Source organism: Pteronotus mesoamericanus, unplaced genomic scaffold (genome assembly GCF_021234165.1).
Source record: "Pteronotus mesoamericanus isolate MK-2021 breed Mesoamerican mustached bat unplaced genomic scaffold, CSHL_Meso_final scaffold_85, whole genome shotgun sequence".
Taxonomy (NCBI): Eukaryota; Metazoa; Chordata; class Mammalia; order Chiroptera; family Mormoopidae; genus Pteronotus; species Pteronotus mesoamericanus.
In genome coordinates, this window is record NW_026555329.1 from 20887943 (window position 1) to 20913441 (window position 25499).

Sequence of the window (25499 nt, forward strand, 5' to 3'; positions counted from 1 at the left end):
GTATTTTAGAGTTCTCTATCATTTTATTTACCTCTGTCATTAATAAGTACTAAGCTACAAATTATATACTTTGAGGTTTTTAAATTTTTATAGAAGATTTTTTTGAATTCTAAAAAATAATATGTATTTAAGGGGGAAAAATGTCTCATTCTTACCAACTCACTTTTTTCCTTTAAGAAACTGCAATTCTAAATCTAAAGGGGAAATATACTGTGTATCAAAAAACAGAAATTAAATATCAAAGAAGGAGGTCAAAGACAATATAATGTTTACAATAAATAAACAATATACATTTAGCAACCTGTAAAATATAATTTTATCTCAAATTATTCTATGAGAATGATTAAAAAGACTAAAAAGGGAGTAAACTATTGGGTTCAGTATCATTTTAGCATCTCAAAACAAGTCAACAAAAACTGTGAACTCACAGAGCTACTTACCAGCTGCTCATTTCTCTGTTAAAGGGTAATATGTAGCCAATTTTTCTTTTTGGTTTTACTGCTAACAAAGAAATATAAGCCAAGAGAGCAGTGATTAAATATCTACATGCGTTTAACTTTAAAAATTGTATAAATATGTTCATTCCTAGAGTTACATTTCTCAAAACTATTGTTCATTACCTAACAAATTTCTTTTTTTTTTTTTAGTATAGGATTTCTTTTTCCAATTAATTTCAGCTGCTGGAGATGTTACCTTTGTTCAGTATTTCATATCATTGCTCTGTGTTTACTATTTCCCATCTTAGTTCCAGTGGGTAGTCTGCCTAGAAATCTTATATTCCAGTAACTCATGTCAGGTAATAAGAAGGTAGCTTTAGGTAGAGTGAAGTCCTATTAACAGCTAAGAAACTAGTAACTGATGTTAGCAGATATATGATTAAGTTAATGCTTTAGGTCTAATCTTCATATATAATAATTCAAAATACATACTATAAAGATCTATAAAATTCCGACCTAAGAAAAACTGTATAGGGATAGTTGTACATAGAGAACTGGACAGAATCTTTGAAGAAGAGTTCAACGCTTTAGGCTTACTGATGTGTCAAGATTTAGACTTGGAAGAAACAGTGAGGTTGAATGTGTGCTGTGGCACAAATTAGTTCTCTTCTATTTTGATAGCGCCCCACATCCAAATTGAGGCAGGGCTGATCTAGGATGTGCTTTAGGGTATGAGGTTGTTTCTTTCAGGCAACTTTCTTCTTGTAGTTCCTCGGAATTTTCTTTAAAAGTTGGAAGAGTGAAATATATCATGTTAAGACATTTTGTGACCTAGTTTTGGGCTAAGTATACTCTTGTACTGGCAACATACACAGGAGATTGAGGCTTTGCTCTAACAGTTAAATGAACTTGAATGTATACTGAATGTAAATTGCTTTGAAAGCTGTGCATTACAAGTTAATAGATTCTGGACCTTGTTTTTCCTACCATGAGCCAGGCATTCCTTGGATTTAAGGGTGGGTTTAAATTAAAGAGTAGCAAATTGCTTCCCTCTTTGGAAATAAACAAAATCACCCTCTGATAATAAAATATTTTTTTAACATGTGAAGATGCTTACTGAGGAAAGACAACATGAGGGGGGAAACAGGGATAATTTATTTAGTGGCTTTCGGAAATGGAATATGTTTAATAATAGTGCAATTGCCATGTTACATCATGTGACTTGAAAATAATGAGACAAAGAAAAAAGTAAAAAAGTCATATTAGAACATATTTATATGAACAAATAAATCTCATCCCACGGGGGAGGGAATCCAGTTTTTCTAGCTCTACTCTAATTGAGCAAAACATTTTCTGACTTTTTTGGAATCATCTTCAGAACTGTTTTATGAGCCAAACCCCAAGATCAACATCTTTACTTTATTATCACACCTCGTTTTGGACCCATGAGCATTACTCAGCCTAATCCCCCACATCATTTATCAGACTTGGCCAGGATATTTCTAAAAGTATAGTGTACTCTGTTGTGGGACAATTGAATGTTTTTATTCATTCATTCATTCATTCATTCATTCATTCAACGATCATGGTCGAGTGCCTCCAATGAGTCACTTAAATGTTGTGATAACACAGAAGAGTCTTGGCTCTGGAAGTGGAGGGTAGAAGGGAGATAAGTGAGGATCACAGATGATGTTTACCCCTAAGCAGTCTTTGTTGGATGAGTAGAGGAGACCACCAGATAGAGAAAAGGAGAACTTTCTAGGCACTGGTAGCAGCTCGTGTCAAGGCATAGCACAAAAACCATGCACATTTCAGGTACTGCAAATATTTCAAGATGGATAGAAACTAGCTAAATGAAGAGAATGAAGTAGTAATTAGGGTCAAGATCAGGAGGATCCTAGTAAGCTGTGGTATGGAGAATGTAGTAGTTAAGGGTGAGGGTTCTCATGACTGATGATCTGAGCTCAAATCCTGGCTTCTTCATTTACAAGCTTTCTGATGCTGGGCATTTTGCTCATCTTCAGTGCCTTAGTTCTTTTCATCTGTAAAGGAGATGATGATACCTACCTCACAGGGTTAAGAGGTTGAAATACATAAGCACATATAAAGTTGTTAGCACCATGCCTGGGACACAGTAAGCACCTAATAAATGTTAGCTTTTTGTACTGCTCCTTTGTCCTTCATGTTGTTATATTTGATGCTATTATAAAAGGAATTGTTTTCTTAATTCCCTTATATTTTTGTGACATCATTTTCTTTAGCTATTTTCTTGTCCACCTCTCTGATTCATTCAGGGATGGTATTCTTTAAAAAAAAAAAGATTTTATTTATTTATTCTTAGAGAGAGGGAGAAAGAGAGGGAGAGAAACATCAATGTGTGAGAGAAACATCATGGGATTGCCACAACCAGGGACCAAACCTGCAGCCCAAGCATGTGCCTGATCGGGAGTAGATCTGGTGCAGAATCGCTCTGTGGGACAGCGCCCCACCAACTGAGCTACCCAGGCAGCGCAGGGATGCTCCTTTTGTTTCATGTTATAGCCCCCAAGATTCTGTCTTCTTTGTATTCTGATAGCTTCCCAAACTATTACTTGACCTGTGTCCAAAGCTCCAAGTATGAATTTACAGTTGTTCACTGGACATTATTACCACCTGAAGGTCACAAACATCTCAAGGTCACCTCTTCTAGAGTGAACTCATTAATTACTACTCAGATCTTATTTCCCTCCATTGTTGTACTGTTTGGAAATAATGCTATTATCTACCTTGTTGCCTAAACCAGAACTTGAAAAAACTCTAACCTTCTTCTCATTCTTCAACTTTTATATCCTGGTTGGTCACCAAATCCTTTGGATTCCACCTTCTAGATATCACTAGGGAAATATAAATTGATACAGTCATCTTTAAGGCCTTTTGGATCAAGAACATTTTAAAAGTGTATATATTTTTATTCAGAAAAAGTATATACATATTGATTTCTGCAATTCCACTTAAAGGAATGTATTATAAAGTGGTGAGCCAGTGTTACAAGAACAGAAAAATGGTGTAATAAATCACATATATAGCATAATTTAGTGCAATTTAAAAATGGTTATATATACACATATACAAAGGGGGGTAGAGAGAGAGAGAAAGACTTGTGATAGCATTTGATGCATTGTTAAATTGTTTTAAAGATTTTATTTGTTTTTATAGAGGGGGAAGGGAGGGAGAGAAACATTGATGTGAGAAACATGGATAGGTCACATCTTCCGCGCGCCCCAACCGGGAACCTGCCTACCACCCGTGAATGTGTCCCTGCTGGAAACGCAGCTGACGGCCCTTCACCCTCCGGGAGAATGCCCAGCCAATGGAGCCACGCCGGCCAGGGTGCATTGTTAAATTTTCTGAATTGCAAAACATTATATAAAAGTACAATTCTCTTGTTTAACAAAAACAGAAAACACGCTCTAAGAGAGCAGGGATTTTGGCTCGTTGGCCTTAATATCCCCTGACGAATATAGGCATTCAGAAAATACCTGTTGGTTGTATTGGTCTTTCTCTGCTACTTCTATTTTTCTAATCAATGTATTTCTTACCTGGCCTTTGCAGACACTTCTTAATCCATTTTCCTCACCCTCGATTTTATTGTCTTAGAATCCAATTTCTAGTCTGCAGTCAGAGTGATATTTCCAAGTGTTAAAACTGGCCATAGTATTGCTCATTGCAAAATCCTTTGGTTCTTCCCCAGTACCCATATGATAATTTCCAGACTTGTTAGCCTGGATTACCAAGCTCTTCTCAGTTTCACTTCTGTGTACTTTTCCAGCTCTTCTCTTGCCATTTCCCAAGATAATCACCAAGTCATGCCAAACTGTCCACAATTCCCTAAATATGAATTTCCTGCATACCCACATACCTTTGGACATGTCATTTCTTATACCTGGACTGTACTAAACTTCCTTTATTTATCTGGTGAACTCCAGACCATCCTTGGAGACTCATCTCCCCAGCCACTTCTTCTCTAGGCACATTTGAGTGCCTCCTCTTTGGGACTTCCATAACCTCTTGAACTCTTTTACAACCCTTAACATATGTAAGATAGATAACCTTATTGGGCTAGAGAGTTGGTGAGGGTGGGGACTGTATATTCTGTTTTCAACTCATTATCTTCACAGCCAAATGGACTTCTTCTCGTATATCTCCATCTCAGGGCTTCCCAGTTGGTCTGAGGCCTGGTACCAATTTTCCATCATCTATGATGACATTAGAAAAACAAGGGCCTGTGGGGAATTTTTCATAAAGCTAAATCTATTTACCGTTTGGATGTTAAAATGTACTTTGTTTATGAAATGGTACTTGACAGTAGATGGTAGGGTGTATTTACGTCTTCAGTTGGCAGTATCCTGTCAGAGCCCTACATTTGTTGGAAATTTTGCAGGTTTCTGCAAACTACAGGTCTTGGAACACTGCTGTATCTCATGGGGTGGCACCAAGTCCCCAAAGTCAAAGTCTGTGAGTCATCCTTGGCTGCTTCTCCTTCCTCATCCCTCCACCCCCGCCACATGCAGACACTTAGCAAGTCCTGCCAATTCAACCTCCTAAGTATTTCTGGAATCTACACTCTCCTCTCCGTCCTTGCTGCCAATTCCTTAGGACAGGCCCTCTTTATTTTACTGAAGTAATAGTCTCCTTACTGGTTTTCTTGCAACTATTCCCCTCTTATCCATGCCCATCAGAGTGAGCCATTTAAAAATCAAAAGTAGGTGCCCATTTACCACAGGATAAAAGTTTCTCATAGCATACAAGGTTTCTCTCCAGTATGACTTCTTGCTCACCCTTGTTCACACTTTCTCTTGGTTTTGAGCGCTCGCTCTTTGCCAGTTGCTTGAGTAATTCATGATGGTCTAAGACAGTTCAGTTGTCACTTCCTCTACAAACCTTTTCCTACAGTTTCGGGTTAAGAGCCCCTCTTCATTACTCTTAAAATACCTGTATATACCTCTACTTTAGCATTTCCAGATTAGTTGATACTCATTTTTTATGTCTGGATTCCAACTAGACTCTGAGCAACTTAAGACAATGTGTTTTATCCTTTGATCTTTTTATATTTAGCACTCAATACAATGCAAGGGAATAACAAATATTTAATAAATAATTTGTTGGCTGAGTGCATTTGTTCAGTGTTGTAATTAGATGTACACTCAAGAGATTCATTGACCAAAGTGAGGGGTGAGGATAGGGAGTACCCGAGAGGCAGGGAGACAGGGTGAAGGCCCTCTGTCGAAGTCTGGGAAAGAGTGGTGGGTACCTGAACTCAGGAAGTGGAAGTGGATGGAGAAGCACTTTGGTGGTGGATTGGTGATTGGTCGGAGGTATGGGGAAATGGAAGAATCTAGGATTGCTTGAAGGTTTCTGAACTTAGAAAATTGGTTGGATAGTGGTGTGATTCACCAAGAAGATGAGCTGTGTTCCAGACATTTGAAACTGAGGTGTTCAGAATATGGCAGTTGTCCAAGAGGTAACTGGCTGCGGTGAGAGAATGTTTTGGAGAGACAGATTAGGAAATCTGAAGCCATGGCTATGACGGAGATAATTATCATCTGTTGTTTGTTATGTTGTTTTGGTGATGGTAAGAGGAAAATAGGTGCATCGGGTGATAAGAGAATAGGACCATGAAATTCTAAATGTAAGAAGGTACAGATGGAGGAGTCAGACGTCTGCGAAGGTTTCTAGTTGAAATCCTGGTTCTGCATCTTATGAGCTCTGTCACTCTGGACAAATTACCCTCTGAATTTCAGCTTCTTCATCTGTAAAATGAGAATAATAGTACCACTTCATAGGAATATTGAAATAATTCAATGAGTTTGCATATGTACAGTCCCTGGTACAGTCCCAGGCTCACTCTAAGCTCATAGATGATAGATTAGAGAGGAGATTCAAGAAAATATTTCCCAGGACATGAATTTCTTAGTATTACACTGGAAATGACGATTAACATCTTAAACTTATAACTTACGTAGTGTGGAATAATACTTAATTTTTATAATATGTAAAAACGTTTTTTCCTGTTCAGCTCTGTCCCTCCTCCTTCCTGTTGTTGTCACAAATTACATCTTTTCACATTGTGTGGCCATTAACGTGGATGTACTACTGTCATATGCATTTGTCTCTTTAATCATATCAGGAAAAAAAATCCCAAACCAAACATAGGAGCATTAGCTTTTATATTTACCGATGAAATTAACTTTGTTTTTTTATTTCTTCATGTGGCTTTAAGTTACTGACTAGTGTCCTTTTATTTCAATCTAAAGGAGACTCCCCTTCGTGTTTCTCCTTTTAGCCAAATGTACTGATAACAAACTCTGTCAGCTTTTCCTTACCTGGGAATGTCTTGATTTCACCTTCATTTTTGAAGGATCACTTTTGTGGACGTAGAATTCTTGGTTAACAGGTTTTCTGTTCTGCACTTTAAATTTGTCATCCCACCGCCCTCTGCACTCTGTGGTTTCTGATGACAAGTTGGCTGTTACTTTGAGTCCCCGTTGTAGGTGGTGACTTGCTTATCTCTTGCTGCTTTCAAGATCCTTTGCTTTTAGACCATTGATTTATGTCTCGGTGTGGATCTCCTTGCCTTGTGTTTGTGTGTCTAGAAAGTGCTCAAATAAAGGATCACAGTAACAGTGCTGAGTTAAACTATTTTAATTTAATGATAATAATAATGATCGTGAATCCTCCAGCAGTAGAACATAATGAGTATATTATGCTTAAAACATCAAGAAAATATTTAATGCAGGCTGTAGACAATTCCATTTAAAACTTTATTATTTTTTCTTTTTTAATTAAATATATTGGGGTAACATTGGTTAATAACGGTATATAATTTTCAGGTGCACAAGATTATAATTTGACATCTGTATACTTTACTACATGCTTCCCTCCCAAAGTCTAGTATCCTATCACTATATATTTGAACCTCTTTATGTACTTCATTCTCCCCCTGCCCTCTTCCCCCTCTGATAACTACCCCTCTGTTTATAACTATGAGTTTGTTTATTTTTGAAAAACTTCATTTTTTAAAGATAGTTTGAGGGCTTAAGATGGGTAAGACTAACGTATCTAAAATACTCACTTTTCTGAAATACCTAACTGAAGAACAAATTCCCAAAAGGAATTATCCTATGATTTTTTGCAAAAAAAAAATTCTTCCTTGGAGGAGTTAGAGTTGCAGCTTCATTTACAAATTGTTATCTGCTTTAGTTCTTAATCACTCTAAACACCGTGAAATATTTACCTCGATATGTGAAATATTCCTCAAAGATCAAACTCTAAAATAAAATTGATATGTATACATATTAAACATCATAACTTAGTACTTACACATTTTTACATCTGAACAAAACAACCTATTTCAGATGCTTAAGTTTAGAGTTGAAAGAGATACCGGTTCTTTTAACTTTTCCAATTGTGTTCTGTTTTCTTATCTTTTAATAGTTTCTGATGGTGTTCTTAACACAATAGTTCCTAGACATTTTTCTGGAATAGATCTTAAAATGCAAGGTGTTAGATGATAATTTTTATAATGACTTTTTTAAAACCATGCTTTGGTTATTTTGGTTGCTTATACCTTGTTGTATTAGGAAAGACATTGAATTTTTAGTCATGAGACAGACCTAGGAATCTTCGTTTTTTTAATTTAGCTTTGCCATTGTGTACTTCTGGACCTATGTTTCCTCATTTTTAAAACAGTTATATAGAACCAAATAATTTCTAAAGCTTTTTCCATATTTATAAAATTCCATAACTATATCAAGGAGGATTTGGTCGGGGGGGGGGGCCTTATATGATAACTATTAGAAATTAGAGTAGTTTGAAGACTTTGTAAACTGTCATTGTTTCTCTTGTGTTTCATAGTAATTCGGTTACTTTTGACCTGACAACTAGCCAGATACATAAAAATAATTTTATTTTTTCCACATTCTATTTTATGAAGTTAACCCATATTGGGGGAGGAATAAAATCACATACCTTTAATGAGACAGTAACACATGCATATTATTTTTTTTTCCTAAAACAAAATTAAGCACTTAAGTTGTTAACATATTTAATTTTAAAACCCACCTTTTCAGGATTGTTGGTCAGGATTTTCTCAATAACTCAGAGGAACAGATTGAAGAAAAGTATATTAGTAATAAAAGACAGAAAACTTGACTAGGAAAATAAGCTCTTATAATGCTTATTTTTGAAATGGTGATTTCTTTTTCTTACTAAAAATGAATTCTCGTCGTAGAAAGTTCAGATAAGCAAATAGCAGAACACACAGAAAACATAATTCCAGAAGCTCATTACCGAAAGATAACCAGTACTAGCATCTTGATTTATCTCTCTTCCATTGGGTCTGTGGACTCACACTGTACATATTCTTTTGAACCTGCATTTTCTTTTTATAAAAATTATGAATGCCTTTCCATCTTTCCGTGTTCAATAAAGGAACCTATATCATTGCTTTTAAGAACTGCGTGGTGTGTGTGGATGTGAGATGGGTGTGCATGTATATAAAACTTTTCTTGCCAGGTTACTTTCCAGGAAGATGTTTTTATTTTTTTAACCAATTTATATTCACACAGTGATATGGGCCCTTTTTCACAACCCCTCACAAATACTGTGCTATGGCATCATTTAAAAACTTTCGTTACCTAATTTGAGGGGCTTAAATAGTATATCCCTGTGTTTCCAGTTATGTTTCTTTAAGTTATTACTGTAGTTTAATATTTTCTTATATGTTTATGTTCATATATGTGTCCTTAAAAGGAATCAGTTTCAGTGGTCGTTTAATTTGATAAGCATAAGGAACTTAGAGAATCGGTGCTGGGGATAAATTTACTCACCTAGTCAGGATGTGATAATGAAAGATTTTGGCTTATGGCATAGGTAAAATTTGCTCGGTTTTATTTTATGACCCAGCAGACAGTCTTCATCAGATGGTTGCCTAGTTTTGGCCGATTCATCATTTTCCCTCAAGAGAGGCCCAGAGCTGGAGAACAGGTCAAATGGAGACAGAACCAAATGTTGAAAGTTCTCCAGAATGCTCCTGTATTTCCTTTTGACTCAAGCCAGCGCTATTTTTGCTTTCAAAAATATCATTTAATTCACCTTTTTAAATTGATTGATTTTACAGAGGGGAGAGGGATACAAGGACGGGGGAAAGAGAGACAAACATCAATTTGTTGTTCCACTTATTTATGCATTCATTGGAGGGTTCTTGTATGTGTCCTGACTGGGGATACGCAACCTTGGCGTATCGGGATGATGCTCTTAATCAAACTGAGCCACCCGGCCCATGTCCTAACATATTTTTGAGATCAGAATATCTTTTTAAGCTCTGGGTGAATGGAAGCATGTCACTTTTCTACCTAGTCAAGGGAAGAATATAAGCAGGCTCGCGAGATCAGCAGTCTTCAGCTTTACTTTATTTTTCCTGTGAATTTTCTGAACACTTGTTTGTTTGTTTGTTTGTTTGTTTGTTTGTTTTTTCAGTCCAGCATGTAAAGCATGTGCTGGGATATCCAGGCTCACCATGGCATTTGGGAATTGGCATTCCCACAGTGTCTGTCAGCAGTGTGTCTCATTTGCCACAGAGAGGTCTCTGTCCCAAAAGCTGAGCCTCATGCATAGGGCTTAGGAAATTAGGCTGTAGAACCAGATAGCCAGACTTCACATCTGCACCACTTACAGTCCTTGTGCCTTAGGCAAAGCACTGAACCTCTCTATGGCTATTTCTTTCCTCTTTTTGTTTTTAAATGGCTTTATTGAGATATACTTTACATAACACCAGGTTCACCTGTATAAGTATACAGTTCAGTGGGTTTTAGTATATTCACTGAGTTGTGTAACCATCACCATGACCTAATTTTAGAACATTTCCTCACCCCGCAAAGAACCCCAGTAGCCACTAGCAGCCATTCTCCATTCCTCCCCCTCCTCTCCTTCCTCACCACTCCAGCCCCAGGCAATCACTGTCACTGTGCATCTGCCTGTTCTGGACGTTTTATATAAAAGAAATCAAGTAATATGTGGTCTTTTGTGACTGGTTTCTTTTATTTAGCCTAATTTCTCAAGGTTTATCCATGTCATGACCTGTATCTTGTACTTCAGTCCTTTTATTTACCAACTAGTATTCTGTTATACGAATATGCCACGTTCTGTTGATCCATTATTTGATGGACAGTTATGTCGTTTCTACTTTTTGGCAATTATTAATGATGCTGCAATGAACACTGGTTTACATACATCTGTTTCTTCATCTCTAAAATGAGTAACATCCCATAGAGTTGTTGTGCGAGCTCAAAATGTCAAAATATGGAGAAGTAGCTAGTAGTTAGGGAGCAAGCTAGCAAGTGTTAGTTAATAAATACGATATATTAATGTGTGATCCCTCATTTAACATGAGTTACAAGATCTGGCTTCAACAGAATACCATGCTTTCCTAATGACCTAGAGATCCTCTCTTTTACTTTGCTCTTCACTTTTCCCTGACTTATAATTTGGAAAAATTCCATTCATTCAGTAAACACCTCCTGACTACCTAGTGTGTGTTAGACACTGTCGGGTGCTGTGGAGAAAAGAATAAGCAAAGTTATGGAGAGGCACTTTTGTTTATGGCTGTCTTGTTTCCTAACATGTCATCTCTGATGTGCCAATAGGTTTTAGGACACGAGGACCCCCTGCCCCTTCCTCACACCCGATGTCACAGGGTTTTTGTTCTCTTTAATTCATTCGCTCCTCTTAGGCTCTTATTTTGACCAACATATCTATGTTTGTGAAGTGGTTGATTGAAGCTCACTGTTGTATATGGAAAAGGCTAAAAATAAGGTAATTGTGTCTAGATGGAGACTTCAGTAGGTAAAAGTACCTTCATACTCCCGGCTGTAGCTGGAGATTGTGAATGGTATTCTTTCTAATCAAGACATAAAAACACCTTAATTATCTCAATTACAGTGTTTATTCTTGTCAAGTTGTCTTTATGGTGTTTTTTTTTTTTAATTTACAAAACTATTTGGTATTGAAAGTGGACTCAGCAAAAGTATCAACTGATCACTGTCTGTTTTCCTTCTCTTGACTTTGGGGATTTTGAGTCATCTACACAGTGACTGAGAATTCACTTATTGAATATTTAGCCCCTGCTACCATTCTCTTCCCTATAAAAGAAAAATATATACTTTTATGATTTCGTCATTTAATTTTGTTCTGATGTTTTCCTCTTCCCGTAATAGTGTTTAGCCTAACAGTGTGATGCTGCTCATTCTTCTCTCTGCTTTTCATTCATGTAAAATGCATTATCAGTTCAAAGAATCGTGTTTGATAAGAATGACTTTAATGCTTGCTGTAAGACTATGAAAGAAGTTTGATTTCCGTTATTTAATGTTCATTTCAGGAATTTACCTTGAATATGAGCAGGCAGCCTGTAAGCCCATTAAGACACCCAGAATACTTTATTTGGGGCCTAGTGGATAGTGCACCAGTTTTGTGCTGGTCATTAGCAGTGTGTTTCTGCATACACAAGTTTTAGCATTTGCTCAATTTTAAATATTTACTGTAGTACAAGTCACATCTTGTAAACTTTTCCGGTTTGGGGGATTCCCATTTAATTTGTAAAACATTTCTTGGTTAATGGGTGCAAAGATACTATTATTAACTCATAGATCCAGTTTACCAGATGTAGGTAGATAGAAGCTAAAACTAGATCAGTAGAAACTCTGAAAATGAACTGGAAGAAAATGAACTATAAAGCTTCCTTATAGCACTCTCTTTAAGGCTTTAGGGAATAAAATGATTTAGTAAGTAAAAGTTGTTGACTTTGTATTCCCTCGTCAGGTTATGGGAGCCATAAGTGTAAGAGTAACAAAAAGGTTTCCCTGCCGGAGCCTGACCACTGACGTGGCACTCTGTGCCTTTACACTTTTGAGCAACAGCCAGCAGGAGAGGGGTTCTTTAATTGAGGGTTTCAGGAGAACATATGTTCTAGCATTGGACCTGACCTTTAATTAAACGCTGTGTCTTTGTAGTATTTTAAAGTACTTCTTGCTTCCTCACTTCCTCTTACCATTGAGTCCTGTCCTATTCTAGGTTCCATATTCATGTTTGTGATGAACCATCTATCTGTCTTCTTCCCTTCTCTACTTTTTCCCTATAAAATGCCTCTGTGGTCTGACCAGGAACCTCAAATAGGAGTCCTGGACAGAAGCCTCATGGCTTCTTGGAAAAGATTAATTAGCCTGCTTTGCTGCTGTTGAAGTAGATAGTCTTCCAGCAGGTCAGAGCATTGGTATCGTTTACGTGGAGGAAGCTACCACTGCTGTGTGCTTGAGCTTAATTCATCTTGTCTAATATGTAAAGTGTATTTGAAGTCAGATATTGATGTTTCAAAGTCATTTAATCATTTCAAAATATTGACAGATGCCTTAAGACTATTTTTTGTTGTAAGGTATAGAAACCCAGCTCAGCCTGGTTAAGCACGAAAGTGACGGTACTGGCTCACATAACTAATAAACCCAGGGGTAGGTCGGGCACAAGCGGGTCCAGGTGCTTAAACATGTCATCCAAATCTCTTGCCTATCACCTCTCTGCTCTGTCTCTGTTCCATGTTGGCTGCGTTCACCGTGGTAGGCTCACTAAAGTGACAAAGACAGCCATTAGCAGCTGCAGGCTTACATGTTGCAAGTTTGGTAATCTCAAAATAAAGAGAGCTCTACTCTCCCAGAGCTTTTAGTAAAATTCCTGGGGCCGATCCTCATTGTCCTGTCCATCCCTGAATCAATCATCATCACTCTCCTTGTCTAGGATGGGTGACCTGCCATCCTGCCCCATGCCCCCAGTGCCATATTGCCTGAGTATGGGGTAGAGTAGTTCCTTGACAAAAAATGAAACTATGGTTTCCAGAAGAGATAGTGAATGTATGAAGGCAGGCACCACAGTTGTATACTTTCAGGTTGGTGAAAAAGTTCTGTTTTTTTCTATAAGGTGGCTCTAGTAGCACTCAGTTGTCTTTGACTTTATTCAAAAGAGTTTTGTTAGATTATATTGCGACAGCTGTCATACCAGCATGCATTAAAAAGAAACTTAACCAAAATGAGTCAACTTTTGTGTAGCCATTTTAATATTGAAGATGGAAGAAACCAATCAACATTTTCCACATATTGTGCCTTATTACAAGAAAGGTAAAAACACAACTGAAATGCAAAAAAAAGATTTGTGCAATATATGGAGAAGGTGCTGTGACTGATCAAATGTGTCAAAAGTGGTTTGCAAACTTTTGTGCGGGAGATTTCTCTCTTGACAAGGCTCAGTAGACCAGTTGAAGTTGATAGAAATCAAAGAAGACATTAGTTGAGAAGAATCAACGTTATACCATGTGGGAGATGGCCGACATACTCAAAATATCCAAATCAATCAAATAATTGGTGGAAAATGAAAAATGTGTCTTATTTTACAGAAAAAAACCATATGGACTGTTTGGCCAACCTAATATAATAGGATGCAGAATGAATTTGCTCTAATATATAGTTTCATATACCGTTTATAAAATTTATTTGGAATTAATACATACCCATATATCATTACTTACAGTTTTACATGTAAGTCTTCTCTTCCACAACCAGTAAGTGAAACTCTAAAAAATACCTATCTTTAGATCTATTGGAATCTCTAAAACCAAACACAGTGCCTGCACATGGTAGGTATTGATAAATGTTTTATGGAGGCCACTGGAATGGCGATTTCCTTCTGGCAGCATGTTCGTTATTGTTGGTGGCAAACACTTCTGGAGTTACACCATGCAGTGTTGGTTAAGAATAAATGCACCCCCAGTCACTATTTAATGAGCAAAATGAGCACACCCTGGCCTGTTTCCTATAGTGTAGGGCTAGTGGAACGTGTGAACATAAATTTGGTGCATGCAAGCTGTAGCCACAGAATGTGCTTCGTGGATTGTAAAGGAAGAGATTCGAGATTTAAAAACATTCTTCTCGATTCCAAAGACAGGCTGTAGTTCAAATAAAATTGTTTTTAGCATCCTTAGTCAGCTGTGCCAGACATCTTAGTACTTGATGTCCAAACATTTAGGAGTATGGGGAAAAAAGTGACAGGAAAAAAAATCCCCATAGAACTTCCTTTGACAGGTCAGAGTTTAACACAGCAAATAGTGCAGATTTCCCTTTTATTATAACCACAATAGAAAGGCAGGGCTTGTGTTTCCAAAGCATGTTGTTTGGGAGACCTTTGTAAATTATAATCTTTGGAAATCCCAAACCTATTGGATGTAATCCCATCTGTTAGATGAAGACAACTTGCCTATGCAATAGATCCAGAATAGCAAGTTAAATAGAGAACATGAACAGGAAGCAGTCGTTAAGAATTACAATGGGTAGGATGCAGAGTTAATTCATGGAGATGTTTTGTTATGAGATAATTACATCACTGGGACAGCTGGAAAGCTGAGTTCTCCGCTGGACCACAGTGCTTGCTCTCTGCCCTGCAGCTGGGGGTCAGGACAATAGAGACAGGGAGAGCATTACTTTATGGGAGAGTGAAGGCCTTTGCTGACTTAATTGTGAAATGATAACCTATCTGCCTCTTTTAAATTGTGTTTTCACAGCTAAGCTGGATTCATAGACTCAGTAAGTGCTGAGAAACCCTTTTCACTTCTACTTTTTGAACATTCACTTGGGTCACATTAAGCTAAGCTCTAAAGGATAAATAGCAAATGTAGTTTTCATTTCCTCTAAAAGTAATCTGAGATATTGTTCATATTTAACAGAGTGATTACATTTCTCTTATGGAACCACAGTCATGCAGTCATTGAAATGGTATTTTTGTTAGTTTACTGAATAGCAAAAAAAAGTTTAAAAAGTCTTGAGATATTGGTCAACACAGGAACCATACAGTTGAAGTTATTTTCCAGTGTTTATGTTCAAATGTTCAGACCTGCTTGGCTCTTGTGTTTTTTGCAAGTAGGGGTTCTAGGCAGCCTGGCCACACTCCTCATTGGTTTATATAAATATATCACAGATTGTTAACCTCTTCCAAATATCAGGGGCTTTGGTTCTTGTTCAGCTCAGTTACTTTATATGAGATTTGCATCTATCTTGTCTTTGTTGTCCACCAAAGTGACTATTATTTGATTTGGGGTAATTCCAGAGGGAGTCATTGTAGATGAAAAAGCATCATATATACTATGTTCTAAAATTCTTAAGATTTATATTTATAACCATTGATTCAAAATGTATTTCCTACCCATTATAACTAATATAACTTTAGTTTTTACTCTGATAATGTTTACTAAACAATTAAATCAAAATAAATTTATTTTAGTATAGAGCAGTATTTTCTAAAATGTCTTCTGTGGGGTACTGAGTATATAGGATGTTGATACCCAGGATTGGAACCAAAAAAGGGGACATCCTGCAGGTCCTTCTAGGACTTTTACTCCCTTGATGTCACTTGTGAATTTTGGAAGAGAATGGAATATGCTCCATTTCCCAAATGAAATTAATAATGGCACCTTAAAGAAAAGAATTATTTCCTTGAACCAGCATGAGCCACTTCTACCTCATTCTTTTCGTAGCCTAGAATATGCATATATAATTATATATATTAAAATTTTTATAAGAAGGTTCTACTCTGTGCACTGTGACACGACTCATTAAAAATTCCACATTTTAAAAATTGCAAATTAGCCCTGGCCAGCGTGACTTAGTTGGCTGGGCATCGTCCTGCAAAGTGAAAGGTCACCAGTTCGATTCCCAGTCAGGGCACATGCCTGGGTTGCAGGCCTGTCCCTGGTTGTGGCACGTGGGAGAAGCAACTGATTGATGTTTCTATCTCACATTGATGTTTCTCTACCTCTCATTCTCCCTCTCTTCCCCTCTCTCTAAGAAAAAAAAATTGCCAATTAAAATTAAGGCCTTTTGAATCAGTAGTTACAAAATAGTAACAGAGATGTAAAGTTCAGCATAGGGGAAAGAGCCGATAATAATGTAATAACTGTCTATAGTGCCAAGTGGGTACTTGAAATATCAGGGGGAACATTTTATAATGTTTATGACTGTCTAACCCCTATGCTGTACACCTGAAACTAATACAGAATAATAGTGAATATGAACTGTAATTGAAAAAATAATCTAAAAAATAAATAAAACAAAATTAGGGCCTTTTCTCAGCAAAGTGAGTCTTAATATTTTGAAAAAAGTGATATAACTTTGAGGAAAATAACTTTGGTGGGTTAGATGTCATTCTCAAATTGTGTCACACAAAGAGTGTCTGAAAACGGTTTCATGAGATGAAGCAACACAGCACACTGCCATGGCTGTTAGGTAACAACAACGGTTTGAGAGCCGGTGACTTTGGTTCACTTCATTCTCCAGTTATGTCCCTTTTGGAAATTACTAAAATGTCTCATTTATTAAAAATTCCAAGTGCAGTAAGAACTGGAGTTACTAAAATCATTGCTGACCTCAGGCAGTGATAAACACTATGTTTGCATTTAGGAAATTAATCATAGTGAATGAATGAATTTTAATGTGTATAATTAATTTTAATGGAAAACATGTTTAAAGTAACATTTAAGAAGCACAGCTGCAATGGTGTAGTTCCCTTGTTTGTTCTTGATTTTTTTGGTTCATTGCCGTTTTATTTTATTACAAAAGTAGAAGCAACAGATAGGAAGAAGCTTGGCGATTGTGGAACTCCCTTTTCTTCTAAAGGAAGCAAAAAGTGAAGCTGTCAAAGTATATGGGTTTAATGAGAAGAAGATGGTTCGCAGAAGCCTATGAATAAATGGTAGCTACCTCGAATTGCCAAATTTAAAGAGTTATTTATTGATAAATGTCGAAGGTGTCAGATCCATGCATAATAGCATTATTTTTCTTAGTATGGTACTCCGATGACTTATGGTACCATCTTTAATAAATTTACTAAGTAGGAGTTTTTACTTTATCAGAATAGTATTACAGAAGAAGGCACATTAGTGAAAGTAGAAGGCTTTAGAATTTAGGAAAAAAGTAACTTTAGAAGTAGCTTATGAAAACTTTAGCAAGCAGAACATTTGGGAGTAGATAAACGTGAGGAAGAAATTCAGGCGATCTTAGTTGATTTTAATAGCATTGTAGCGCTCACCCCAAAGTACCCATAATGAAAAATCTGGCTGTGAAGTGTGTGTGGTTGGTGGTGCTGTTGTTCACCCCACTAGATTTAACTTAATTATAGTGTTCTTTAGTTTCTTTCAAAGATTACTTTAGATTCACAGAGAAGTACCAAGTGTTGTGGGGCCTAGAAATTCAGCAGGGTGGTATAGTGAACCAGCTAGGCATTAACAATTTAACAGAGGTAATATGCAAAGTGGATAATTGAGAGTCAGCCCTGCATTTTAGTAATTGGGTATGTGCACATTTATAGTTAGTCTATTTGAAGAGTTGTATTAAATTTTAAAAATGAAAGAAAATAACATGAATAGCATTTTTTTGCCTTTGCTTAGTGTTTCTATTATATTCTTATCAAAAAATTTACTTACAGCTTGTTTGTGGGTGGTTTGTTGAATTCTTCAGACATTTGGTGAACATCTCATGTACCAGATAGTATGCTATATGTGACTGAAATTAGAAGAAAATTTGTCCTTTGACTTGAAAATTGTTTTGCTACTGAAAACTTTGTTTTTGAAACTTGAATTTTGAATGGGTTATAGGATTTTATGAAAGAAATTGAATTTGCCCATCGAAACTTGATTATAAAGTTTGTTAGTCTGTCTTTATCATTTAAGGGTGACGTAGTTTACCAGTGCAGCTTTTTCCCCCATCCCTGAAAAGAAAAGTTTGAAATCCAAAATTTTGATGAGCACCATATTTGAAATTTTTAAATAAAAACTTATGTCCTTTCTAGGGAAATTACTTGATTCACTAGGATGAGAGGGCTCTCTTAGAAATAAACCAAATTTCTCCAAATTCCACCATACTTATTTTCACAGGCATGATTGTTAACACCTTAAATTCCAGGAAAAACTTCATCGAAGAGTCCAGCATCTCCAAAGAATACTCAGTCAGTCTTTTTAATAACTCTCGAACTCTGAGCTGAAAACCATAGTTTTCTTAGGCTGCAATTTTTAACACTGTCTCCTCATCAAGTTCTACCTAAGGTCTTAACTAAAGAAACTCAAGCAGATATTGTCATGCTCAGGTTCTGCTGCTTTCTCTTTGCTACTGTGTACTTTGTCACCACTTAGCCAAATGCTCCGCTCCTGAAACTTTCATATTGACATTAAAGTGTCAGGCCCCAATAGGTATCCTTACATATTATCACAAGGAATGGTCAACACTGGCCTTCTTTTATTCCTGCTTGATCAAATCGAGGGATATGTGTAAGACATACAGGTTACTACTTTGCTTATTGCCACCTACTTAATATCTCTTTCTTTTTTCTTTTAGGTTATTTGATGTGTGCACAGTGTCACGAACAGACAGAGAAACTAAACTAACATTAGTGTTTGAACATGTTGATCAAGACTTGACCACTTACTTGGATAAAGTTCCAGAGCCTGGAGTGCCCACTGAAACCATAAAGGTACCAAGAACCAACTTTCTGCCTGGTCAAAGAGTCACACTCTCATACCCTATTAAGCAATGACATTCTTTCCTTCTGAAAATTGCCACAATTAGAGCTTTTGAAACTCAATATATAGATAAATATATCTAATATAGTGGGATGTTTACAAATGGAATGTATTCTAGTTCATTAATTTTAGGGCTCAGTGGAAAATCCTTTAGTTCTAATACATTTATTGAGAAATATCTATTTTACATTATCTAGCTCTAAGCTTGGAAATAATAGTGTAATAAATATAGCTCAGTCTTTTTCTGATGGATCATGGACCCTGAGAGATATATTTTGAAACATCATTTAGAGCACATGGAGTATTATACTAGAGTACTGACTCCAGGACATACTCCGACTGTGTAAATCTGAAATACTGCTGTTAGGCCTTTCTTTCTCCATTTTTTTCTCACTAATAAAACATTTATAGGAAGCCAAGTGCCAGGTACCATCCCAAACTCTAGGGATTCAAAGATGACTTCAGACTTTTTAGAGGTCAGCCAGACAAATGCTGTGTACTGACTAGAAACTCTTTCCAATGGAAAAAGCTGCTTAAAAAGTTTTGTTGGTCTGCCTTTGTTCTGCTTAATTGAACTCCACAGTAAATTTTTTAGATCTATGCACACCATGTGCAGATCTTCATAAAGACCCTTTTGTTTTTGTGAATTACGTAACTTAATTAAACAGACTCTTTACCTTATCATTCATTGTTTAGAAATGAATCATTTTTATAGGAATAAATAGATGAATATAGTTTATCTTCTAAACAGAGTAAGAAATGTCTTTCAGTGATAGCTGGTGGTATTCCCAGATACTGACATTTAGAACTTGATTTATTCCTTTGGTTTTAGGCTAATACAGAACTTATTTTCTCCCATCTGCCTTTCATAAAAGAAGATGGTACTCAGTAATGGTCTCTCTCATTTCTTTCGGAGCAATTTCAAGGGCATTAAATCTCTTTAAGTGTAGCTATTCCTAACTACCTGTTCTTGGTCTTCTTCTATCTTGGTGCCCACCTTTCCTCTCAAATTGTATTCTGGTGCCTTTATTCACTCCCTTTTGAGTTTGTTCAAAATCCCATGTTCCACCTGCAGGGCAGAGCATAGCCCCTCTTCACATACCCCATTTCCTGGCCACCTTGGACTAATCCCCATTCTCTTAGTGAGGCTCATGATTTCCTACCTCTGTGGCTCTCCTTCTCATTGCCATTTCCTGGATTCCCCCACCAATAATCACTGCTTAAAATTTTCAAGGCCCACCCCAGATATCATTTGATCAACTTTTATAGCTGGGTGTAATCTCATTTGTTTTATGGCCCTTCTTCTATATATCTCTCCTTCTTTATCAACTTTTCTACCTTTAATTGCAATTATTTATGTCCCTGTCTTTCTTACCTATTCGTTCATCTTTGTATTCTTCTGATGGTCCCTACACAGTGATTTATACCAGTTATTTTCAACCATTTTTAGCTCATGGCACACATAAACTAATTGCAAAAATTCTGCAACACACCAAAAAGTATATAATTTTTTTTGCCAATCTGACAAAAAAATAGGTGTAGTTTTGATTCACTTACACCAGATGGCCATTGTTATGGTGGCTGTTGCCATTTTTCAATTTGACGATCTAAGGGAAAATAGGTCAGTGCCCCTGACTAAATAGTCAGGTATTGCATGTTTTAAAAGTTCTTGCAGCACACCAATTGAAAATCGCTGATTAGTACATCTAGGTACTCAATAAATAAGATACATTGCCAACCAACAGCTTAAGCATAAACTGATAAAATAATTATTGGCTTCTTCTGATGTATTTCTAAGTTAAAATTTTTTGCTTTGGGGAGGTCATTTTTTTTTTAAGCCGCAAGAGAAGGTAGCCATATATTTATACCATACATTGCCACCTACTTAGATCTTTTGAGCTTCACATTAAATTGTTTTAGGATGTTAGAGGCTGCTGAGTTTCGGAATTGTCTGCAAAAATATCTGGTTAAATGATTGATAAGGCAGAGAGAAGCTAAACTAGGGCTTCATCTGGCAGGAATAGAAATGCAGTGAGATGAGGGTGGGCGGATTCTCGAGGGAAGGAGAGGTGAACAGGAAAATCGAGGAACAGGTAGAAAGATGCCCACCAAAGTGAGGTAAAGGAGAAGAAGGGGGTGGCGGAGCAGCCAAGCGAGGGTTGGTTGGGGGATGGAAGGCAGGGGCCGGAGAAGATGGTGCTTCTCCCCAGAAGCTTTTGACAAGGTGACTTGTTAAAAGTATTTCTGAGTTTTTCATCTATCTGCAAGGACAGGAAACGTCACTTCATTCTGTGTTGAACAGGAGATTTTCCCAGAGGCTGTTGAATTTCTTCCACCATCAGGGCAGCACCCCACTGATGCTAACAGGGACCATTTTAGCTGGTGGGGGTGGGGGGAGGGAGAGGAGCTGTGGTCATTTAAGGTTTGGGGTTAATGGTGTATTGACGTTTTCATAGTAAAATGAAGCTGTGTTCAACTGAAATATTTCAGGCAATTAATTTGTATCTTAATGGCTAATTGAATATTTTTTGCTAACCTAAAGGTTAATCACAATATCCATTTTGTCTTCATCCTTAATTTTTAAACATTTTCTAAACTATGCTAATAAACTTGTCTTCCTTATTAAATATAGGGGTTTTTTGGTAATCAAAACATTTGTGATTCTTTAAGGTTATTATTCAAAATATGAATAATCATTTAAATACACTAGAATACCATCAAACGAATAGTTTTAAGCTAACTTGTATCTTTTGTTTCTGTAACTGACTTTTTTTAACACTTGGATTGCAGGATAAACATCTGCAATTGGGTTGGCCAAAAAGTTCCTTTGGTTTTTTTTCTGTAAGATGGCTTTAGTAGTGCTCTGTTGTCTAACTTCATGCATAACAGTTTTGTTAGATTGTATTGTGACAGCTGTCGCATCAGAGTGCATTAAAAAAATTATCAAAATTGGTGAATTTTTTTGAGTCATTTTAATGTTGAAGAGGGAAGAACATAAGCAATATTTCGGCATATTATGCTTTGTTATTTTAAGAAAGGTAAAAATGCTACTGAAATACAAAAAAAAGGTTTGTGCAGTGTATGGAGAAGGTGTGTAACTGACCAAATGTGCCAAAAGTGGTTTGAAAAGTTTCCTGCTAGAGATTTCTTGCTGGCCAATGCTCCATGGTCAGATAGACCAGTTGAACTTGATAGTGGTCAAATTGAAACATTAATTGAAAACAATCATTTTATACCATATGGGAGATAGCCAACATACTCAAAATATCCAAATCAGAAAGTTCTTTGTGAAAATGAGAAATGTTTCTTTTATTTTATGAAAAAAAACCATATGGAATTTTTGACCAATCCAATAGGAGGTTCCGGCTAGTTGAGATTCTGGTTAATTAAATATTTTAAGCACATAACCAGAAAATACAAATATTTCACTGTATAGTCTCATTTGTGAAACATCTCAATAACTATGTCGAGAATATTGTTATTATGAACAACCTATTGGAAACACAGATCCTTTATATAGAATGCTTTGTGGTAATAAGAGTATTTTTCTGAGTATACTTGTACAAATATTAATTGAATATTTACAGGGATACATCTGTGCTAGGCACTCCAGGAACATAAAACTGAATCAGTCATCAACCTACACTCCAGGACTTTAGAGTATAAGGGAAGAGGTAAAGTACACACAGAAGCATGTGGTGCACATCCATGGTTATTTATATACTTTAGGGTATATTTTCAAGTTAAAAAACTTATTTATAAGTAAGCACAAAAATCTATAGCTGATTTTTTGCATTATGATACCAAAATATTTTCTAAACGGTTCTTCAAATTCATAAATACTGCTATTGACAAAGTCTGGCATATATCAACACATATCATGCTGCAAATTAATTATAGAAATGGAAAATATTTTAACATGAAATAGATACGAAACAAAATTAGAAAAGACCTTCTATCAGATCATTTAGGCCCAGGGAATTTTCTTTGACCAGCTGTCCCCTATCCTGTTTTCTGTGGCACTGTTTACCTTTTAGCCCACTTAAATTCAGGATATTCTAGTGCGAGTTCAGGACACAAATTACATTAGACGGGAAGTAGTTGGATAAAACTGGAATGCTCCGTAGTGTCTGACTAGGTATTGTAGGGGTCAAATCTTTGTGTTCAGTACTATTTTCATCAACCTGTTTGTTGGAAAAGAGCCCATCATGGGCTTATTTTCCCAGTGCACACATAGAACAATTTATCAAGTTCATTTAAATATGTTTTGGGTTTTTTTATTTTTTTACTGCTTTTTTCCATTACCATTTAACCTCCTTATACTCCCCTCCCCAATGCAATCACCACACTGTTGTCAATGTCCTTGAGTCCTTTTTGCTCTATCCCTCCACCCCCAATTGTCATCATCCTGCTCTCTATCTGTGACTCTGCCTGTGTTTTGCTTGTTAGTTTATTTTGTTTATTAGATTCCACATATGAGCGAAATCATATGGCATTTGTCTTTCTCCGACTGGCTTATTTCACTTAGCATAATGTTCTCCAGGCCCATCTATGCTGTCACACAGGGTAAAATTTTCTTCTTCTTTATGATGAGTAGCATTCCATGGTGTAAATGTCCCATAGTTGTTTTATCCACTCATCTACCAATGGACACTGGGGCTGCTTCCATATTTTGGCAATTGTATATAACGTTGCAATGAACATAGGGGCGCTTATGTTCTTTCGAGTTAGTGTTTTGGTTTCCTTTGGGTATATTCCCTGAAGTGAAATTGCTGGGCCAAAAGGCAGATCCATTTTTAATTTTTTTAGTAACTCCATACTGTTTTCCACAGTGGCTGCACCAGTCTGCATTCCCACCAGCAGTCCAAAGGATTCCTCTTTTCTCCACGTCCTCGCCAGCATTTGTTGTTTGTTGATTTATTGATGGCCATTCTGACAGGTGTGAGGTGATATCTCAGTGTGGTTTTAATTTGCATCTCTCTGATGATTAGTGATGTTGAGCATCTTTTTATATGTCTATTGGCCACGTGTATATCCTCTTTGGAGAAGTGTCTATTCAGGTCCTTTACCCATTTTTTAATTGTATCGTTTGTTTTTTTGGTGTTGAGTTGTGTGAGTTCTTTTTAGATTTTGGATATTAACTCCTTATCAGATGTATTGCTGAATATGTTCTCCCATTCTGTGGGTTGTCTTTTTATTTCATTGATGGTCTCCTTTGCTGTGCAAAAACTTTTTAGTTTGATTTAGACCCATTTGGGGTTTTTTTTTTCTTTTGTTTCCCTTGCTTGGGTTTTTTTAAAGGCAGAAAATCACTCTTAAGTATTTTTTTGTCAAGGTTATAGTTGGTTGAACTCATTTGGGAAATCTTGTAATTACTGTATAGTGTTCATGTCAGACTTTGATAAAGTAATTTAAGGGTATAGTTCTTAATGGAAAATTGTCATTGAGAGGCTCATGAGAATAAAATAAAATCATAAGCAGTACTTCCCAACATTTTAAAATACACCTTATTAAAAAAAAACACATATATACATCTTATTTGTACTTCATCTTGAGGTTTTCATCACATTCTTTAATGTCTTTTCTTGATACCCCAACATATATCCGTTCATGTGGCCTTAGTGTAAAGAAGCTTCATACCTGCCATATGTGAAGTCAAATACCAAATTTTGCATCATGGGCTTATCATTGCCATATCTTGCTTTCTTATTTCTAATTCAGAAGTTATTTTTTGATCTACTTAATTATGGAATAATTCATTGCAATTTCCCTTCAATTTTCATTTGACCATTGGAGATTTGATGTTGTCTGCTTGGACTTTCATGTTTAATTAAACTTATGAGGCAGAAATTGACACCTTTTTTTAGGGTTCATGATAAATTGTCAGTATCTTTGCTTATTTTGCACCTTTTATTTATGGGGACCTTATGAGGAAAAAAATGGGTTTTCAGATTGTTATTTTTTTCTCTTTCATGCGTTTATCTGCTACCCTGTAACAAAGGATCAGAAAGAACAAGAACTATAAATAAATTCCTTCACCTTGTTCCTTAGTCATTTGTAACTGCTACCCAGACAGAGAACTACTATATGGCAGGATATATATGGGGAGAGACTCATATATAAAAATCATAATGCTTTACATGTTTTCCAAATGTAGTGCCCTCTTAACTGAACTATCATTTCAGTACTTAGGCTTCCCTTTATGCAGTAAATTACCTTTCCTAGTATATGACCTAACTTACTGACTATCTTACAAACTCTCTACGAACTTAATATTCTTTGGACATTCTGTGAATGTAACAAGTTTGATGAAATCAGCAATATAATTTCATAAGCAGGATTTGAAGACCCTGAATGGTCACACAAAAGATCAGCTACCTCTCCAAAACAGGGCAGGATTCTTTTAGCTCAAGACCATGTCATCT

General features: G+C 36.4%; 1 protein-coding gene across 1 annotated transcript in view; it reads left to right on the plus strand.

The window, feature by feature from the left end:
* The window catches only part of CDK6 (cyclin dependent kinase 6), a 212295-nt gene that overhangs the window by 41569 nt on the left and 145227 nt on the right, over nucleotides 1-25499 (plus strand). The window contains exon 3 of the mRNA XM_054564624.1: nucleotides 18890-19025. Coding sequence (XP_054420599.1) covers nucleotides 18890-19025 — 136 coding nt within the window. The remainder of the gene's footprint in view (nucleotides 1-18889; nucleotides 19026-25499) is intronic.